A 19,788-nucleotide genomic window follows, 5' to 3' on the forward strand; every position below is an offset into this window, starting at 1 on the left:
TGTTAGGAGGGGAGATGGGACATAGGTCATGAGATATGATGATCCTACTTTTTTTTAAAAGCAGATACACACACACACACACATATACTCACAGGCAACAAAAAAAAGGTATAGAAATGTGCTGTCCAACGGTCACTAGCCACATGTGGATGCTGAGCACTTGTAATGTGAGTAGTCCAAACCAAGACATGTTTTAAATTTTGAAGACTTAGTACAAAGAATATATTTCACTAACAATTTTGATGTTGATTGTATGTTGAAATGATACTCTTTTGATTATCCTGGGTTACATCATTTTAATTGATTTCACCTATCTTCACTTTTTTAAAACTATGGCTACTGAAAAATTTAAAATTATACACATAGCTTGTGTTGTATTTCTATTAGGCAACACTAGTCTAAAAGGATGTGGTTTCTTAGTAGTGTTGATGGTGGTTGGTGGACATTTTTCTACAATGAATTGGTGTTGCTTAAGTAAGTTGAAAAGATTTCCCCTTTGAAAAGAAGTTAAAAGTCCCAATACCTAACAGTATTTTCCTCTGAGAAGAGCCAGAGAGCCTCCCTGTGCCTGCAGAGAGCCACCCCCCACCCCCACCACTGGCCCCAAGGCCACGCCTGAGAAACCACAAGGTCAGCACGGCCCTTTCCAGAGGGCTGCACGCGGCCTGACAGAGCTGAAGAGGAACATCTCTGGGGGAAGAGAGAGAAGATCAGAAGTTCCAGGACCTAGTTCATGCCCACTAAAGGTGGTCAAGGAACAGACGTAGGAAATCCAGGCTGCGGCACAAGGGTTCTGTAGATTCCTGCTGCCTGAAAATTTGTATGGGTCCACTCTCTTCCAGAAAGGTTTCCAGGTAGGGTACATATACATCTGTGGTCTGGAAGAATGCACAGCTAGATGGCAAGTACTGCACCAACTCTTGAGTCAGCATGCCAGGCGCTGCAATCCCAGCTCCTCAATAAATGCTGCGTACAGGGCGCCTGGGTGGCTCAGTGGGTTAAAGCTTCTGCCTTCAGCTCAGGTCATGATCGCAGGGTCCTGGGATAGAGCCCCGCAGGCTCTCTGCTCAACAGGGAGCCTGCTTCCTCCTCTCTCTCTGCCTGCCTCTCTGCCCACTTGTGGTCTCTGTCAAATAAATAAATAAAATCTTAAAAAAAAAAAAAAAAAGCTGCGTACACTTAAGCAAATTACTGAACCTCTCTGAACACTTCTATTTTCTCATCCATAAAACAAGGATCAGAAGATTGTAGCCAGATCCCACACGGGTTTTGTGAAAATGAACCTAGATAATGAATGAGATGGTATGGTGGCTCAGTTTGATAATCATGTCAGAAGTGGACGGTCTGGGGCAGTCTGCCCTGGCCCCTTGAGACATGTCCTCAAGGCAAGCTACCCATGAGGCAGATTCTAGGACACCTGGCTATGCCCAGGGACATGATAAAGGCACATAGTGATAGACGAGCAATGTGTTCATAAGCACACACCCAATCCCTTCTTACAAGTTGTGAGAAATGAAGGTTCAGCCAGGAGAATGGAGAGAGCAAGGCTAGAAACAGAACTTGGATCCACAGATTTCAGCTTGCTCTGACCCCACCCTGAAGATCTTACCTGGAATTAGAAAGCCCCAGCGCCAGGAGAGTATTGGTGTTTCCCAGCTCGGCGGCTTCCCTTCGCCTATCTCAGGTTCCAGGTCCCAGGGCAGAGGTGGAGGGAGAGTGTGGCAAATAGCATGGGGGCGCCAGGAGCTGGGGCTGGGATGGTGGGGTCTGGAGGACGGGGAATGAGCCCCAGCCCCAGGCCTCCAGGCTATTTACCCACACCCTCCCTCCACCTCCACCCTGGGACACGGAGTCTGAGAGGCTCCCAGTCTGAGAGGCTTACCAGGAACCCAGGTGAACAGCTGCCTGCCTCAGACCATCCTCTTCTTATTTATGGGCACCATACAACAATGATTTGGCTTCTGGACAAACAAGAGGAAGTAAGAAACAGCAACCAGAAAACTTACTCTTTAAGTGGCCTAGTCTCAAAGGAAAACTGTAAGGTAAAAAAATCAGGCCCAGTCACCATGCCATCGTCCACTCCTTTCCATCTCTTCCCTAGCTACTGTACAAGTCTCCAAGGGCTCTCCCTGCCCCTCACACCAGTCCATTCTGCAAAGGACAAAGTAACCCTCAAGCAGAAATCTTATCACACTACCTCTCTCAGCGCCTTCAGAGCAGAATCCAAACTCCCTAGGCTGGCCTCCCAGGGCCTCTTGCTTCTGAGTTTTGGGGGCCCTCACCTCTCATCCTCACAGCCTCTTGATCTGTTCCTTGCCTAGTACTTGCTGTTCCTCCAGGCAAGAATGCTCACCACCATACTCCTTATCAGTCTCACCTTGGCTCATCCTTGGAGGTCTTCCTGGACAGTGTTTGAAGCTGTCCCCAGCCACATATTCCCACCTCTCTAGCACACTGCCTTACTTTCTTTTACAGCACTTAACCATGATTGGCAGCCACCATGTTGTATTAAAGATGGCTGCAAGCTGGCCTTCCTCCCACTGAAAGGCAGGGCCCATGACCCCTCCCCTTCATCTCAGCAGGGTCTGTGGCCTCTTATCATCACATGGTGGTGAAAGTGATTATGTGCTAGTGCTCAGACCCAGACCTTAGAATACTGACAGAATCTAGTTCTCGTCTCTTAAAAAGCTTCGTCAGGGAGCACTAAACTACTGTGCAGTAAGTCCTACCACTCTGAAACCACCAGGCTGGAGAGGGCACCTGAAGGCACTCAAGTTCCAGCTGAACTCAGCCTTCCACCCACCCCTGCCAAAGTACCAAAAATGTTAGTGAAGCCTGGTGGGCCCTCCAGACCAGAACACCAGCTACACCCATCACTGCCATACAGAAAGACTCACCTGGCTGAAGCCTGTCCTAATCCACACCCACACACAAATCAGTGAACAAATAGTTGGTTTTTTTTATGTTACTAAGTTTGGGGTGATTGGTTAGGCAGCAAGAGATAGCAAGAACTACCCCGTTGGTTTACTGTGTCTCCCCACTAGAAGGTAAACTATGAAGGCAGCCCTCCTCTGTCTTGTTCCCATCAGTACTCCCATGGTCTAACAGTCAGTAGGTTACTCAAGTATGTTAAATGAATGATTTTCACTTTGCTGGTAGCCAAGTTAGTTCCTTTCACACAAAAGGGCAGGCTCAAGCCCTGGTGCTCCTCCTGATTAGCCTGTGGACTCTAAGCACTCAGTCTCTTGAGATGGGCCAGCTTCCCTTCCACTGAGCTGGCTGACACTTTGACCCTGGCCTCCACAAGACACAGGTTCTAAATCTCAGAGCCAGAAGCAGGGGGTGCTCTCAGCAACAACCCAGCACAGCCAGGTACAGAATGGCAGAATCTTCTCAACGACACTTCTGTCAAGAGACGGGCCACCACTGTTTATACACTGTGACGGGTACTCATAACCTTCTGCGGCAGCTCATTTTAGCCCAACATTTTCCAGAAGCCTAAGCCAGAAGAGCTCATGCCTAGGTAGAAGAATCCCAAAGCCTCGGGCAAGCTCTCAAGTGTAACCCTAAAACCAGGCCAGTCGGGTGGGGGAAAGCAATTTCCCTTAGATGGAATCTTTCTCAATCTAATGTAGTCTTCACCTCCAATTTGATGTATCAAACTTTACCCCAGCAGGAAAGGACCTTGAAAGATCTTCTGGCTTAACCATTTTCATTTACAGAGAGGAAAAGGAAACCCAAACAGACTCAGTAAATTGCCCAAAGTGTCTTAGCAAGTGAGCCAAACAGCTGGGACTAGAAGGCTGGTCTCCAGTTTCCTGCTCAGAGTTCTCCATCCTACCCCTACCACAGGGCTTACACCAACAACGATGTGAGGAGCAGGCCAGCCTTGGGGAAGCTTCTCTCCAGTGTTTCTTCCCCCAGAGAGAATTCAATGCTCCAATGACACAGGACTTAGTCAGCAGCTTTCTCCTTTTCAGCTGAGAACTAGTAACACCTGCCTCAACCACCCTCACACCTAGTGTTGGAAATGAAGGGGCCTGAGAGAGACCAAAGATGCCATACCCATTTCAAAGAGGAGGGGAACAAAGGCTCAGTGGGACCTAACACAAGCCAGTTTTCCCATCCCTTCGCTCCCAGATAGCTTTCTATCACGGTACTGGGGTCTTGGGGCCACAATGCCCAGTCCTATCAGGTCTCCCCGTGTGTAAGGAGTTCCCCTAGAGACTCCCAATTCCTGCCATAGGCCTTCCCCCCACTCTTCTCTCAAACTCCTCCCATGAGGATGCTCTCAGCTTGCAGGCTGGACAGACTGCTGCCAGTCTCTGCTTTGTATGATCAAACACACGAAGTCTGGGCCCAGGTGACGCACGCTGGTGTCCCAGTCTAAAGTGGGGCGGGTACTGCCACTCGATAGCACTCATCAGCACGGGTCAAAAACTGAGTCCTCAAGAACACAGATTCAGTGTGGCCAGGTCTTCTCATTTTTTTTCTCTAACAGCTTTACTGATATCATTCACATACCATGCTATTTATCCATTCAAAGTACAAAATTCAATGGGTTTTGCTTGTTTATCTGGGGTTTTTCTATGTATCGAGTCTGCCCTCTTAAAAATAAGCTGCAAATTTCTGGGTTTTCAGATTTTAAAATATAGGTGATTACTCTAAATTGTGTTTATTTTTTTATTTTTTTTTTTATAAATATATAACATATTATTGGCCCCAGGGGTACAGGTCTGTGAATCGCCAGATTTACATACTTCACAGCATTCACCATAGCACATACCCTCCCCATGCTTTAAATTATTTTTAAACTGAAGGCCAATCAAAACCCATCAGTCAGTTCAAACTTTAAAAAAGGGAGGGGCGCACTTGGGTGACTCAGTTGGGCGTCTGACTCTTGATTTCCCCTCAGATCATGATGTTGGGGTCGCGGGACCAGGCCCCATGTCAGGCTTCATGCTCAGTGTGGAGTCAGCTTGTCCCTGTCCCTCTGCTCTTCCCCCACTCCCACGCGTGTTCTTGCTCTAAAATAGATGAATAATAACAACAAAAAAAAAACACGCAAAAAACCTGTCAGTCAGTTGGAATGGGCCTCAGGATGTAAGATGAGGAATACTATTTCGGGACTTCTCCCTTTTAGAATGTAAGCCCCATCATGACAGCCCCTAAATTGTCTATCCCTGAATTTCAGGGACTGGCACCTACAAGTACTCAAAAATTTCTAAATGAACAAATCTGGGCAACTACTTTTGCAAATCTGCAGCTGCAGGCCCCTGGAACACATCACCAACCAACCTGTTTAAGTATTATCACCACATCAAGAAATTCAGTACACCTCATCAACAGCTGAATGCATCTGGAGACACTGCTGAAAGTTACTTCTTGACCTTCTAACACCGCCCCCCGCCCCGCCCATCTGCATTCAGAGCTTTACCCAATAGGGACACAGGAAGCAGGTCTATTCAAACACTGTATTTCAGAACATTTCCACCCACCCCAAGCTTTGATTCTTTGGACAAAATAATCCTAGTTCCTTCAACCATTCCCTCCTCACAGAAAGGTGCAAGCATCCCTGTGAGCTGCTCTGTGTTCCTGATTTCCTGTCTCCCTCCCACATTCCCTATCGGCAGCATCTGGCTGCCCACACCCAAGAACCTTGCTCTTACCACGTCTAAACTCTACCCCTACATTCAGCTCCACATGGGGCAAAACCCAAACCAGGCTGTTCTATACACATAATAGGTATCTCTTTCTCAGGCTGCTGTTAATACATATACACAGAACAGGAAAAGCAAAGACCTCCACTCCCCCCAAACCAACCCAAAGCTGCAGAAAGACATCAAAGATGGAGTAGCACCGGAGTCCATTTCTAACTGACACAACTACCGAACAGGACTGAATAGAAGGGATCGAGATGCAGAGGATCCAGGAAGAGACAAGAAAGGCTGGTTTTGGCACCTGACCTCTGTTAGCACATGAAGACACAGGTCAAAACCAAGCCCTTGACACTCTCAAACTCTCACTTCTTATTGAGAGCTCCAGCTGAGCTCTCGTGTTCATCCCCCTCATTTTCAACAGGGCCTCCAGCGTGTGAGTACCCTAGAAAGAACACATCACATTCACTGAAGCCTAGACATTACCAACCTGTCCAAGGGCACTCGGTTGCTAAGCGGCTGGCATCACCTCAAACTATGCTCGACTGACTGACTCCCAAGTTCCTGATCAACCACCCCATCTACCTCTTCCTCCAGAGGTGGAGTGAAAACAGAACTGGGGTGGGAGCCAAGATGACTGGGTTCAAGTCTTGGCATTCCTTTCAAGTGACCCTAGGCAACTCCCCATTTCCTTTCTAGGCCTGAAGCACATAACCTGTAAACAAGGGGTTTAGATTCAGTGACCTCTGGGGTCCCTTCCAGCGCTGTATACTCTTTCCGCTCAAAAAGAAGGGAGCGGTGCCTGGGTGGCGCAGTTGGTTGAGCTGAGTGTTCACTTCTGGTTTCAGCTCAGGTTGTGATCTCAGGGTTGTGGGATCGAACCGCACGGTGGCTCCGCAATCAGCATGGACTGCACTTAAGACTCTCTCTCTCTCTGCCCCTCTGCTATCCACTCTCTAAAATAAATAAATATTAAAAAAAAGGGAAAGAGCACAGCAATCAGGACAGAGCTGAACTGCCAACTGGGCACTGGGCTGGGTGAGCCTGATGAGAGTCCCACGTTCTCAGGGACACCTGATAGCAGTCTATCCATGGGCAAATGCAGACCCACCACACTCCCCTCAAGACTCAAACCAGCTGAAGTAAGCTGAGGGGAGGCGGCTCTGATGGAAGGGAACCTTGTGCACACGGCTATCTGTGGAAAAGCCTACAGAGCCAAGCTGCAGAATGGTTGACAAGAGGCAGCCCGCTGAGCCAGCAAGTTCTGCCACCGGGGTGCTTCCCTGCTGGAGGTGGGAGTCGCTACACCAGCCCACTGGCCAGCTTGTCCCCTGCTACTACTTCCAGGACTTCCTCTTCTTCGTGCCTGTGCTGCTGCATCAGGGTGAAGCACGCTGGTGGTTCCAAGCTCCCGCGTGAACTCAGCTGAGGCCAGTCCATCAGAAACTGCTTCTTCCGGCAACTGAGCCGCATTCCAGCTAATGTGGCCTTCTGAAAGGTCAGAGAAATCCCATAAACTGGAGCCGCTCCCTATGCCTAAAGGATGACAGCTGACAATTGCCCAACACTTCAGCAATGACTTGGAAATCTGCTCCCTTTTGTAATCTGGGAAGCTTGCCCCAAAGGATCAGACAGGAAACCCCAAACCATCTACTCTTAAGAGGTTCTCACATGGCCAGAATAATCTTTCAAAAGAAAAAAAATCTGACCACGCCACTCTCTCATTTAAAATCTTTAATGGCTTCCCTCTGCCTTCAGTTAAAAAATCACAGTTTATCTAAGTCATCTACACTATAGCCACAAGGAATTTACTTAATTCCCTGAACACTAGGGCCTTTGCTTCACCAAGCATGAGCTCTCTTTCCAGGCTTTTTCTCAAGTAACTCCTACCCATCCTTCCCATTTCAAGGGGTTCAGCGATTGCTTCCTCCAGAATGAATTCTCTGACCTAGATTTGAGTGGGTACCCCTGCTACCCACACTCCCAGAGAATCCCATCCCTTTTCCTACACAGCACCTCTCATACTGCATTGTGAGCACATGCGCTCCTTCCCAACGTAGTCACTGTGGCATTTTCTATGCCAAACTCAAAATGTGCTGTGTGATGCTGTCAAAGTATGAGATTTATCCACTCGTTCACTAATTATCTAACAGGAACCTGAACAAAGTGACGGTGTGAGCCATGTGGCTATCTGGGGAAAGAGCATTCCAGAACTGGACCCCTGAAGCAGAGAGAACACAACATAATCTAGGAAATGCAAAGACCAACGCTGCTGGGCAGGAAAAGCGGTGAAAGAGAAGGTCAGAGCTGGGGGGGGGGGGTGTGGATACGAATGGGTGGTGTGGGGAGCCATACCAAGGGTAGATTAGAGAATACTCCAAGGACTTGGGACTTTATTCCACAAAGAGAAGGCATGAGAGGATCTTGAGGGAAGGGTGACAGGAGGCCAGGTGGGAAGCTGCTTCAGCAAGGATGACCCAAGACTCTTAGTCCACACAATTAGAACGGTAGTTGCTTACTAATTTGAGTCTCACTTTCCTCATCTGTGAAGCAGGGTACTACATGGGCTAGAACACATCAAGTATCCAGTAAGGGGTAACTACTGTATCACCATGACTTATCTTGGGATCAGCAGGAACTTAAGTAAGCTGCTGTATGTGAAAAGGAGAGCGAAAACCATACAGAGCCCAGGCGGACCATTTATGCAGATGGCTCCTGGCCATGGTGGGACTCAGCTTCTCTGAGAAGCTTCTTTCAAGTTCACTTTAAGGCAGAGAAAAGAAAAGGCTACCCTGAGTTACTGGAATGGACGTCTGGAGTTAGGTAAGGTGGTTATCAAAAGTAGGGAGGATTATTATTACAAGTGTCTGCCTTCGGCTCAGGTGATGATCCCAGGATCCTTGGGATCGTGCTCTGCACTGGGCTCCCTGCTAAGCAAGGAGCCCATTTCTCCCTCTCCCCCTGCTACGACCCCCACCCACTGCCGCTTGTACTCTCTCAAATAAATAAGATCTTAAAACAACAATAAGCCAAAAAGCAAACAAACAAAAAACAAAGGGTCCTCGAAACAAGGCCTCTGATGGAAGGGGTCAGCTGGATTTGCTAAGAGTACCTCATACTGAGATGGGGAAGCCCCTCACTACACAGGACCGATCTATATTGCTGGCTTTACAAAATTCATCAACAAAGGCCTACACTCCTCATACCCCACACCTATGGCTTTGCCAGTTCAAGGTGCAGCCAAAAGAAAGATGCCAAGTCAACGGTGTCCCTGTGATTCTCAGAAAATCCTTCAGGGAGACACCCTAGGCTATCTGCCATAAGAAGTTGGCCAAATGGCCCTGGTAACTTCCGCAAATAGCGTTACTTGAAAATTAAGCTAACTCCTGATTACCCATCCTCACTTAGGAAAGTTATGAATAACCCCCCAGAAGGGATAACTGAAATTACATATATCTGGCTCTGTAATGCATTTTCTGGAACATAAACCACTTACACCTGCGTGGGACATTTTAACTAATGAATGGGGCTACTCCATACTCAAATTAATTTGATCCTCAAAACCACCTCAGCACAGGGATTAGACCCATTCTGAGACTAAGAAAAACAGAAGTTAGGTAGGCCAAGTCACCAAGTGAGGGCAGAGAGAGCTACTCTGCCCATGTTCTGATTTAAATCCTATCACTACCTATCCTTCTGCTCCCTCACTCAGCTGTTCCCTATGCTTCCATCAGCCAGACAGCAAAACTTACTTCCTTTCATGAACCCCCAGCAAGGTAAGGCCATCCTCTCTCCTGACCACTCCACCAGGTAACTCTGGACCAGCCAGGGATGTTTGTGAGCCCCAGACTGAAGGACCTGTGAGCCCTCTTGAGGCCCCAGCACCCTAATTACCCCCTTTGTGAGCTTGTCTTGGATTTTGCAAACAGTGGCACTCCCATCTGCCAAGCTCTCCATTTTAAAAAGGTTTTTGTGGTTTCAGACCCACTCCTCCTCTCCCCGCCTCCCTCTGGGAGGGAACCCAGTGCTGAGTAACAGCTCTAAAATGCTTACTCTAGTGGGCGCCTGGGTGGCTCAGTGGGTTAAGCAGCTGCCTTCGGCTCAGGCCATGGTCCCAGGGTCCTGGGATCGAGTCCCGTATCCAGCTCTCTGCTCAGCAGGGAGCCTGCTTCCCTCTCTCTCTCTGTCTGCCTCTCTGTCTACTGGTGATCTCTGTCTGTCAAATAAACAAATAAAATCTTTAAAAAAATAAAAAAATAAAATGCTTACTCTAGCCTTGGTCCCACTGCAGACCGGGGGTGGGTCAGCCAAGACACTTCACAGCTCAGGAGGTTCAGGGTTTGAGACTGCAGAGACCACCCCGTACCCCCCCAGCCTGAATGGGTATAACTCCGTTCCTAGCAGGCACTCATTTCCCCAGGGAAGTAGAAAACTCAAACACCTTACCCTGAAGTTTCAGGGACAGTCAGCCTCCTCCCACCTCCCTTTCAGAGGGTCCTAACTGTGTGCTTTCTTTAGAAGGGGAAAAAGTAATCTGCAATGCAGGAAAACAGCTTTAAAGCCTCATTTATGGAGGCTAACCTAGCAGTTCTTAGCTGAGGGTGCGCCATATAAACAGGGGGCTCATCACGCCTGACAAGCAATTCCTTTATCATTCTCTAAAGGGATCAGATTTCCTCCATTGTCACCAAAATGTCTTCTTGAAACTGGTTCAAATCAGGATCCACACAATGCATCTGACTGATGTCTCAACTCTTTTTTAAAAAAATGTCATTTATCGATAACCTGTCCTGAAGAATTTCTCACACTCGGAAACTGGACTGCTACCCCAAGGTCCATTAACTTGTTCCTCCATGTCCACAGATCTAGGGCTCTGTTAGGTTTGGGTTCAATTCTTCTTTGGTGGGGGGAAATGTTCACAGGCAGTGCTGGGTACTTTCTATCACGACACTGCAAGGCATATACTGTCTGCTTGCTCCACAGTATCTGATATGCACCCCAAGCAATCTGTCTAGGTTCCTAAAGCCAGAAGAGTCTCTCCAGCCCTTACAGAACTTGTATTCAAACTGAGTTCTTAACTGCTACAGCAAACAGAAATAAACACATATTAAAAACTCTGTTTTGGGGCGCCTGGGTGGCTCAGTGGGTTGAGCGACTGCCTTCAGCTCAGGTCATGATCCCGGACTTCCGGGTTCGAGTCCCGCATCGGGCTCCCAACTCCTTGGGGAGCCTGCTTCTCCCTGTGACCTTCTCCTCTCTGATGCTCTCTCTCACTCATTCTCTCTCAAATAAATAAATAAAATCTTTAAAAACAACAACAACAACAACAAAAAAAAACTCTGTTTTGGTTTCTTTCTTGTGTGTGTGGGGGGGTGGTTTATTGAAAAACTTTTTTTTTAAATTATTCTATTTTTTTAAAGGCTTTTATTTATTTAACACAGAGAGAGAGAAATCACAAGTTAAGCAGAGAGGCAGGCAGAGAGAGAGGGGGAAGCAAGCTCCCTGCAGAGCAGACAGCCTGATGTGGGGCTCCATCCCAGGACCCTGAGATCATGACCTCAGCTGAAGGCAGAGGCCTAACCCACTGAGCCACCCAGGTACCCTACTGAAAAACTTTTGATAGGAAAAATATTTTAAAGACATTTAGACCTAATTGGATTCCCTCATTCTGAGAAGAGAGGCAGAGGAAGCCTAGGGCATGCTGGTATCCACAATACTATTCAATAACAGAATCAAAAGTGGAATGAACATGCTTCATAATGGTCATCATTTATTTAAAAATTTTTAAATAGCAATTATTGGATAAGTAGCACCTACTGGATGGTCAGTGCCTGGCACTATGCTAAGGGCTTTATAAACATTATTTTCTTCAATTCTCACAACCTTTAGACGTAGTAACTATCATTATTCTCATTTTGGGGATGAGAAATGGTGGCTCAGAGAGGCTGAGTAATTCACCCAAGACTGCACAGCAAGTTAGAATCAAAACTCAATATATACAAATATTGAAACATTATGTTACTGATCTGCAACTAATAATCAATTATACCTCAATTTTTTAAAAAAGCAGCAACAGCAGCAAAAGAAGTGAAGCTGGGACTAAAAACTGTAGACTGTAGGATTCCAAGGCAGAGCTGTTGCTTCCATAGTCCACTTCTCATCGTGGGAAAAGGAAAAGGCAAGGGTCTGACGAAGCTCTAAAAGCCATACTGAGGGCGCCTGGGTGGCTCAGTGGGTTAAAGCCTCTGCCTTCAGCTCAGGTCATGATCCCAGGGTCCTGGGATCGAGCCCCACATCGGGGCTCTCTGCTCGGCAGAGAGCCTGCTTCTGACCCTCTCTCTGCCTGCCTCTCTGCCTACTTGTGATCTCTGTCTTTTAAATAAATAAATAAAATCTTAAAAAAAAATAAAAGCCGTACTGAAAATTGATACCCCAGATCCACACAGTTACGCCTCCCTAGTGACTAGGAGGAGCCTGAAAAAGGGCCTAAACCTAAGAAGAAAAGTAGAGATTTATTTGGGGCTAGCTGCCTGTGGTGGAGGATTCCTAGGGCTGCTCTGGGTTAGCAGAGATTTTGCCTTTTCTTTACTTTGTGCCATCAGTTAGCTACATTTCAAATGAACACACTAAAAACTGATGCCCAGAACACAAATACTCATGTATTTGGCTGGATTTCCTTTTTTTTTTTTTTTAAGATTTTATTTATTTATTTGACACAGAGAGAGAGAGAGAGCAAGAGATCACAAGTAGTCAGAGACGGAGAGAGGAGGAAGCAGGCTCCCTGCTGAGCAGAGAGCTTGATGTGGGGCTCGATCCCAGGACCCTGAGATCATGACCTGAGCCGAAGGCAGAGGCTTAACCCACTGAGCCACCCAGGCGCCCCTGGATTTCCTTTTAAAGTCAAGAACACTGTGGTGCCTGTGTGGCTCAGTCAGTTAGGTATCTGCCTTCGGCTCAGGTCATGATCCCAGAGTCTTGGGATCAAGCACCATATCGGGCTTCCTGCTCAATAAGGGGATCCTGCTTCTGCCTCTACCTACTGCTCCCCCTGCTTGTGCCCCACCCCTGAAAAAATAAATTTTAAAAGTCTTTAAAAAAATAAAATAAGATTAAAGAACACTATACCACTGCTTAATTTTCTTGTTACATGAAGTTAGAAGTCCTACAAGACCAATCCACCAATTCCCCCTGCTGGGGTGGGCAGAAGCTTGTGGTGATGATACACTCTCAGGTCTCAACCCACCGCACGTGCACTAGCCACAGCAAACTTAATTCAGTTATGGTCTTTCCCCACAGCCTTGAGAGCATATGTGCACTCTACCAAAGGTAGTTTTTACAAAACGCAAATAAACAAATTAGAATTTATTTTTAAAACATTCATCATACCACATTCCAAAGCAAAAATAGCCAATTCCTTGGGTCAGCAACCTTTAAGATTATAGACAATATGCCTTTCCTGTCTATGGATAAGCAAAACTCCATTTTCAAGGAGATGGATCCCACATATTTGAGTACTGACACAATACCAAAAAAGGAAAGTACTGTATTCTCCACCCCCCTCCTCTTCCAGGTGGAGAAAAAGAAGACCCAGAAAAAGTCCTGGAAAGCCCCAGTCTCCCAGACATCGTAGAACAGCTACCACATGCTAAGCATTGGGCTATCACCACAGTCAATGCTCACAACCCCATGAAACAGATAAATCATAATTTAATCCTTTTTTTACAAACCAAGAAGCTGAGACTCAGAATGGTTAAGTGCCTTACCCAAGGAGGCACAGCCAGCAAGTGGTAGAGCTGGCACTTGAACCAACGCAGTTAAAGCTGGGGTTAAACCCAAATAAAACCCTAGAACGTTTGCTGTGGATCATTTCCCATTCTACTTCTTTCATACTCACAAGAGCTGTAGCTAGAATAAGGAAAAAAATTTAAAGGTCTTCAAAATTGTCTAGGGGAGGGATATACAAAAGGCTAAAATGCAAATCCTGACTTAAAATGAAAACTACAAATCTAAGATGTGGACACTTAAACCAGAAGAGAGAACCCCACAAGAATGGGGGGGTACTGAAAAACATCTTTTATTACTAGTTACTGCATGTGTCCCTTAAAGCACTAAAACACTAGCATCGGAGCCAAAAGGAGGGCTAAAAATAGGCATTTGCAGCAAGCTCTGGAAAGCTTTTAGCTTGCTTATGAGGCACTCATTTCTGTAGACTCCCAAAAACATATGCATCACAGAACACAAAAATTCCCAAGACCACACCGTCACTCCACTGGTGTCACATTTAAACTTGTCCAAGCTCCAAATAAAATCAGGGCTGAAAAAACGGCCGTAGCAGTCCATGCACTCTCCAAAAAAAGAGCCTCCATCTAACCTTACTAGACAGACGATTTAATCAGAATTCTCCCTCAAAAAGCAACCAAGCCCTAAAACAGACTTAAACAGAAAAGCTACTGGATCAATTCGGAGTCAGTCTGTCAAAAACTAGTCCTCACGTTCAAAAACCAACCAGCAGACAAGACACTTTGTTGCCTTAAGATTCCAGAAAAACAAGAACAGAGCAAAACTACCAGACTCAGAATTTTGCTTTGGGCACTTAAACCAAGCTGGCTTCTCCACTCAGGAAGGCGAGATGCCAGCCAAGCTGTCTTCTTCCCACGATCAATAACCCCAGTGACGCACCCTATCAAGGGCCCCTGCACTTGCACAAAACGCCAGCTCAGGCACCCAATACCACCTGATGTCATGGCTGATTTAAAACCCACAAGGCAGGTTCACCATTAGCTAAGCAGCAGCAGCCAGGGTGAGTAGCCCCATTTAAACTTCTGAGGAGTGCTCTCTCCTAGGGATGATTATACCCCTTTGAGTTTAAAGGAGGGGGGGGGGACTAAAGAGTGTCTTAAAGTTACATTCCCTCCCTCTGTGGGTGGATCAGGAGGAATATGCAAGAAAATGGACGTTTCAGCACTGCCCTTTGCATAATAGAGTTCTGGAAGGGAAAGGGGGGAAGGAGGAGAGGGCAGAAGGAAGAGAACACGGTTTGAGGTATTATTAGTAAACCCCAAATGTCCCCTCCTCCAAATGAAGCAACCTTAAAAGAAATAAAAATTGCAACATGATATTTTCCGAATTGGCTGTTCAAGTCTCCCTAAGACTATGAGTGGTCCTAAACCCTCGAACGTAAAAGCATTAATAAGCTCTCTCAACTTTCCCCATTTTGATGGTTTAAACTAGTCTCAACCAGCGACTACAGAAGGAGAGTTCTGAAAAGCACTAGGGCTATGGCCACAGGCCCAACATTCTAGCCGCAAGCGGGTTTTGATACTGATCCACTTCAAAAGGACCCAAAACAGAGCCGCTGAGCCTCCACGCGCCCGCAAAGGGAGGCAGCAGGGCGCGCCCCCCACCCAACCGACGATCTCGTCTCGGCGAAGGGAGGCCGAGACGAGCCTCCATATTCTTCACCGCCTTTCCCCCCAAGCTGACACGGCTCCTCCGGGATCTCCCAAAGGACGGGGTCCACCGGACCGAAAATCCGAGCAGGGAGAGGGAGGGCGCGAGGAGCGCCGGCCGGCGGTCACATGCCGCTCCCCGCGCGGGGAGGCACCACGTTGTCCCGGCTGCGGAGGAATGCCGGGAAGGGGGGCCGCGCACTCACACTCGCGCACACGCACACTCCGGGCCGCGCCGCGCCGCCGGCCCGCACCCGCCTTCCACCCCGAGCGCGGCGGCGGGGGCCGAACGCACAGGCCCAGCGGCCGCGAGCAGCCCGCGGGCCGGCGGCGCGGCGCATGGCGCCCAACTGTCACCCGCCCGCCCAGCCCGGCCACTCCCTCCCCCGCCGCCACACGCCCCTCCTGTCGCCGCATGCCCCCTTCCTCGCCTCACATTTTCCGCCAACCCCTAACTGGATCCCCGCACACTCGCCATCCGGCTCCCTCTCGAGGCGGAAGGTCCCCGGGATCGGGAAGGGAAACCACCGAATTCAATGACACGTTGGGTTTCCTCTTCTCATCATTCTCCCCGTAACCGACCCCTCAACCCGTCGCCAATGGCGATTCCACCATCTAGTATCATCTACCAGAGAACAAAACTTGTTAACTTTTAAAGCCCGAATCCGTGTGGTCGGTATGAACTCATCACCGCGCGCTTCGCTACCCGTGACATATGCTCATTAAACATTTACAACATGGGGACGATCGTAACGCTACCAAAACGGGGAACGTGGGGCGGGGTGGGAAGAGGGGCTTCCCGAGAAAGGGTTAAGCTAGAAACCGTCTTCGACACCAACACGCGGGAGGAAGGGCGAGCGCTTTTCACCGAAACCAGCGCCCACCCTCTCCTGGCGAGGTAGGCCCGGACCACGCCGTTGCCCACTAACCGCTGAGGCCCAGGCGGTGGCCATGGGCTCCCGGGGGCTGGGCCCTCCGGCAGGGGAGGCTTCCCCAGTGTGTGAGAGGGAACCGCGACCCAAACAAGCCAGGAGGCAATTAAAAAAAAAAAAAAAAATCCCGAGTCACCACGACCAGTGGCGGACCCCCGGGCCCTGAAGGCCGCTGGGGGAGGGGACGTCCAAGTCCCCGGAAGAGGTCCCCGGATCCAAGAGAGCAAGCAGGGAGACCCACCTGGAGGGGACTGTCCGTTCACCGTGGCCAGGACCGGCGGCAGCGCGTTCTTAGTCCAAGGGTTCACCTTGGGCGGAGGGGCCTCCACGAAGTCACGACGCCCGGCGCCCGCGGCTCCAGCCGCTCCTCCGCCAGCACCCGGCTCACCGCCGCCGCCCTCCTCCCCGTCGCTGATCGCCAGGCCCTCGGCGCCCGGCGGCTGCGGCGGCCGCGGGCTCTCGCGCTCCAGCTGCCCGGTGCCCTCCTTGTGTGGCTTGGCGCAGGGCGGCCGAGGTCTCCGGGCGCCGCCGTCCGGCTCCCCCCCTCCGACGTCGTTCGCCCCGGGTTCGCCCTTGCCCTCGGGCTGTGGCGGCGGCGGCTTCTTCCTCACCAGACCCCCGTGCTCTTCGGCCTGCAAGAGGGGGGCGCCCCCCGGCAGCAGCGGCTCCACCTGAGTGGCCATCTGCGCGCCCGCCCCCCCGGAGAAGCCGGGCGCGCCCGAGGCTGCCTCCCCCGCCTCGAACTTGGCTTTCAGGGCACCCGCGACGCCTTCCTCCGGGGCGCTCGGCCCCAGTCCCTGCGGAGAAGGGTCGGGGTTCACGCTAGGCGCGGCCCCCCTCGCGGTCGGATGCAGCCGCCGTAGATCCGAGGCCCGCTGGCGGGGCGGGGGGGGTAGGAAGGCCCCCCACTCTGCGGTCCAGGCCTCCTCGGCGCGCGTCCCCCCCCCGCCCGTTCCTCGCAAGGCGCCCCCACCCCGAGCCTGGCAGGCTTCTCGTCCCGTCCCTCCCTCCCCCCCCGCCGCCGGGGCGGCCCGGGCTTCCCGGCTCGGGGGCTGCAGCAATATGGACGGACGGGGGAGAGGCGCGGCGAGCCGAGGCGACCACGCGATCCGCGGCAGGCGGCGGGCGGGCGCGCGCCTCGCGACGCGGCGGGCGAGGGGAGGGGACGGCGCAGCGGGAACGCGCCCGCCGAGGCCGGACCTTGGCCACAGGCGGGCGGGCGAAGCCGGCGGGAGCGCGCGCGCACACAGCCTCGCGGCCCCGCCCCTCGCCCCGCCCCTCGCCTCCAATTCCTCGGAGCACCTCCCGGACTGGGGGGTGAGGGGTGCTCTGACCGGACGGGGGCGAGCACGTGCCTGATGCAATTCGGAAGGGAGGGCAATGGGGGGGGGGCAGGAGAGATGGGTGGGTGAAGAGGGGGAGGTGTCTTAAAGGGCCAGCGCGTCAGGGCGTCCGCAGGTGGAGCACATGGGAACGGGCCACGCGGCCGACCGGGCCTGGCCGCGCTCTTTAGGTTGGGTGCGCCAAATTCGGGAGAAGGAGCCATTAATGTCACCCTTGATTTGCAGGGTGAAGGAGAAGGGTGCCCATCTACCTCGAACACGTACCGATACTGCTGGCTCCCTGGCGCCCCATGGGCCTGGCCCCTCTGGGCGCCGCCTGGGTGACCTTGGGCGAGCCGCCCTCACCTCCGTGGGCCGTGCTCGGCTCCTCCCCGCGGGCTCTGGCTGGGACACTGCCCTGAGTTGGGTTCGACGCCCGACCCGAAGGCAGGCCCTTAACCCTTGGGGACAAGGGTGCCTACAAAGTGGGAACGAACTACCAACGCCCCCCCACCCGCCCCGCCAAGCCCCCTAAGCCGAGTGTTTATAGGCAGGAAATGTTTTTTTCTTTCAACTGCATTTCGTTTTTTCTAAATAATTGCTTTGGGCGGAGTTAAACCTATGCCCCATTGGGATTCAGAGATCTGAGATTTTATCCAGGCGCTGGCCCTGCGCCTTACTATCTCTGCAGCAGTGGTCTCCTCAGTGGGCCTCAGTTTCTCTTCTGTAAAAGGAACCAGTTGTGTAGGGCACTGATTTCAAACTTGGGTGCACATTCAGTAAATACTTATTAACCTTGTACTGTGGGGACCTGTAGAGTTCTAGAAAATGGGGTTCGGCAATCAGTCAGGCTAACGAGGTCTCTATCGTTATGAACTTTACACTCTCAGGTGGAGAAAGAAACTGGTAAACAAGCACTTGTCTAGTATCTATGAAGACAATAATTACTACAGTGGTAGCTTGGACTCGACCAGCTACTTCAGTTTGAATGATGAGGGATAACTCTGAATGCAGATTCCAAATGTTTTAAGGATTAAGTATATATGGGATGGACCTAGAAACCTGCGTGTCTAAGAAGCTCCCCTTGGGTGCTTACAGATCAGCCGGTCCTACACTTCCCTTGGAGAATTCCTGGCCTCTCTGAAGGGCTGTGATCCCACCTGCTCAAGACATAACAGCCTGGGATGTTGGCCGTCTCCATGGCAAGAATTAGAGCACATGATGGTCTGGGTATGGGAGAAGGCTTATTGAATAGCCTCTTGGAACTGCCCCAGAGGATAAGGCTGGTTGTAGGGTGGCTGTAACCATGACTACTGGGGAGAGGAGCTGTTGGGGACAGCCAGGCAATCTGATGTCTAGTCCCAGCTCTTCCCTAACTTGCAACTCAGCCTCTGCACCATGGTCAGCATTCCACTCTTTCCTGGGTACACTTTCCTGGTAGAAATATGGGGTAAATTATGCCTGACTTGCTTCTACCTTCCCATCTTTTGTAAGGAGTCAAGTGAGACACTGTTAGTCAAAGTGCTGTGTAAATTATAGAGACTGAGGCCAGTGCTTCAAAAGAGGTACTAAGAAACGGTACCTCTTCCTGTAATGATTACAGAAATGTAAATAAATTTAAGCAGGATTCTTCATAATTGCATTATATATGCCCTTAGTCAGAAGGTAAATTATTTCACCTTGTCCCTCAAGGTGAGGGACTATTTTTTTTTTTTTGTCATATTTACTGTTAAGTATTTCCTAAAGAGGTAATTCACACTAGGCCTTATTTGTTAATAAGGGGCATTATGGTCACTGTTGGTCATTCTGTTCTATATTCCTGTAATTGGAGGTAGAAAGTAGAGTTGCCCCCAGACAACTTGTAAGGGAACCCGGACTCTGGATGAGTAACCTGTTCACACCACCCAGCACTCAGTCTGAGCTGAATAAGCTGTTTAGAGGCTAGAGGGGCACTGGGATCTGCACACCCTGGGCCTGCTCTGTCCCAGAAAGGGGCTCTTAAATATCATCATGCCATTTTACAGACGGGCAAACTGGGGCCAGAGACAGTAAAAGAAAAGACTACATCTTAAACTGAGGTTGTTAGAGCTGGAAAAAGGAATTTTAACAATTACTCAATTTCCTCGTTTTGCAGATGAGGGCAGTGAGGTTCAGAGAAGTGAAGTTACTTAACCAAGGTCACACAGCTAGTTCAGGACAGAGCCAGGTCTCATACCTGAATTTCTTGACCCTAAATCCAGTCGTTTTTTCAATATAAAATGATGGAATTGGGATTCAAGTTCAGGTCTTTAAAATTCCTGATCCCCTGTGACATTTAATATTCAGTTTTAATTATTAATAATGACTAAAACCAGTTAAGAGTAGCTGCTTTTATTGAGTATCTACTATATCCTAGGTACCATGAAAAATCCTTGACATTCAGCGGGTG

At 49.9% G+C, this 19,788-nt stretch overlaps 1 protein-coding gene across 3 annotated transcripts in view; it reads right to left on the minus strand.

Annotated features, from left to right (window-relative positions):
* Positions 1-17,155, minus strand: part of LARP1 (La ribonucleoprotein 1, translational regulator) — a 59,407-nt gene extending 42,252 nt beyond the window's left edge. For 2 of the 3 annotated variants that reach the window (XM_032337220.1, XM_032337219.1), the window contains exon 1: positions 16,280-16,890. In XM_032337220.1, coding sequence (XP_032193111.1) covers positions 16,280-16,721 — 442 coding nt within the window. In that variant the 5' untranslated portion in view covers positions 16,722-16,890. Of the gene's footprint in view, positions 1-16,279 lie in introns of all 3 variants that reach the window. The other variant, XM_032337221.1, reaches the window with a different exon arrangement.
* Between the last annotated feature and the right edge of the window lie 2,633 nt (positions 17,156-19,788).

The sequence above is a fragment of the Mustela erminea genome, chromosome 3 (genome assembly GCF_009829155.1).
Source record: "Mustela erminea isolate mMusErm1 chromosome 3, mMusErm1.Pri, whole genome shotgun sequence".
NCBI lineage: Eukaryota > Metazoa > Chordata > Mammalia > Carnivora > Mustelidae > Mustela > Mustela erminea.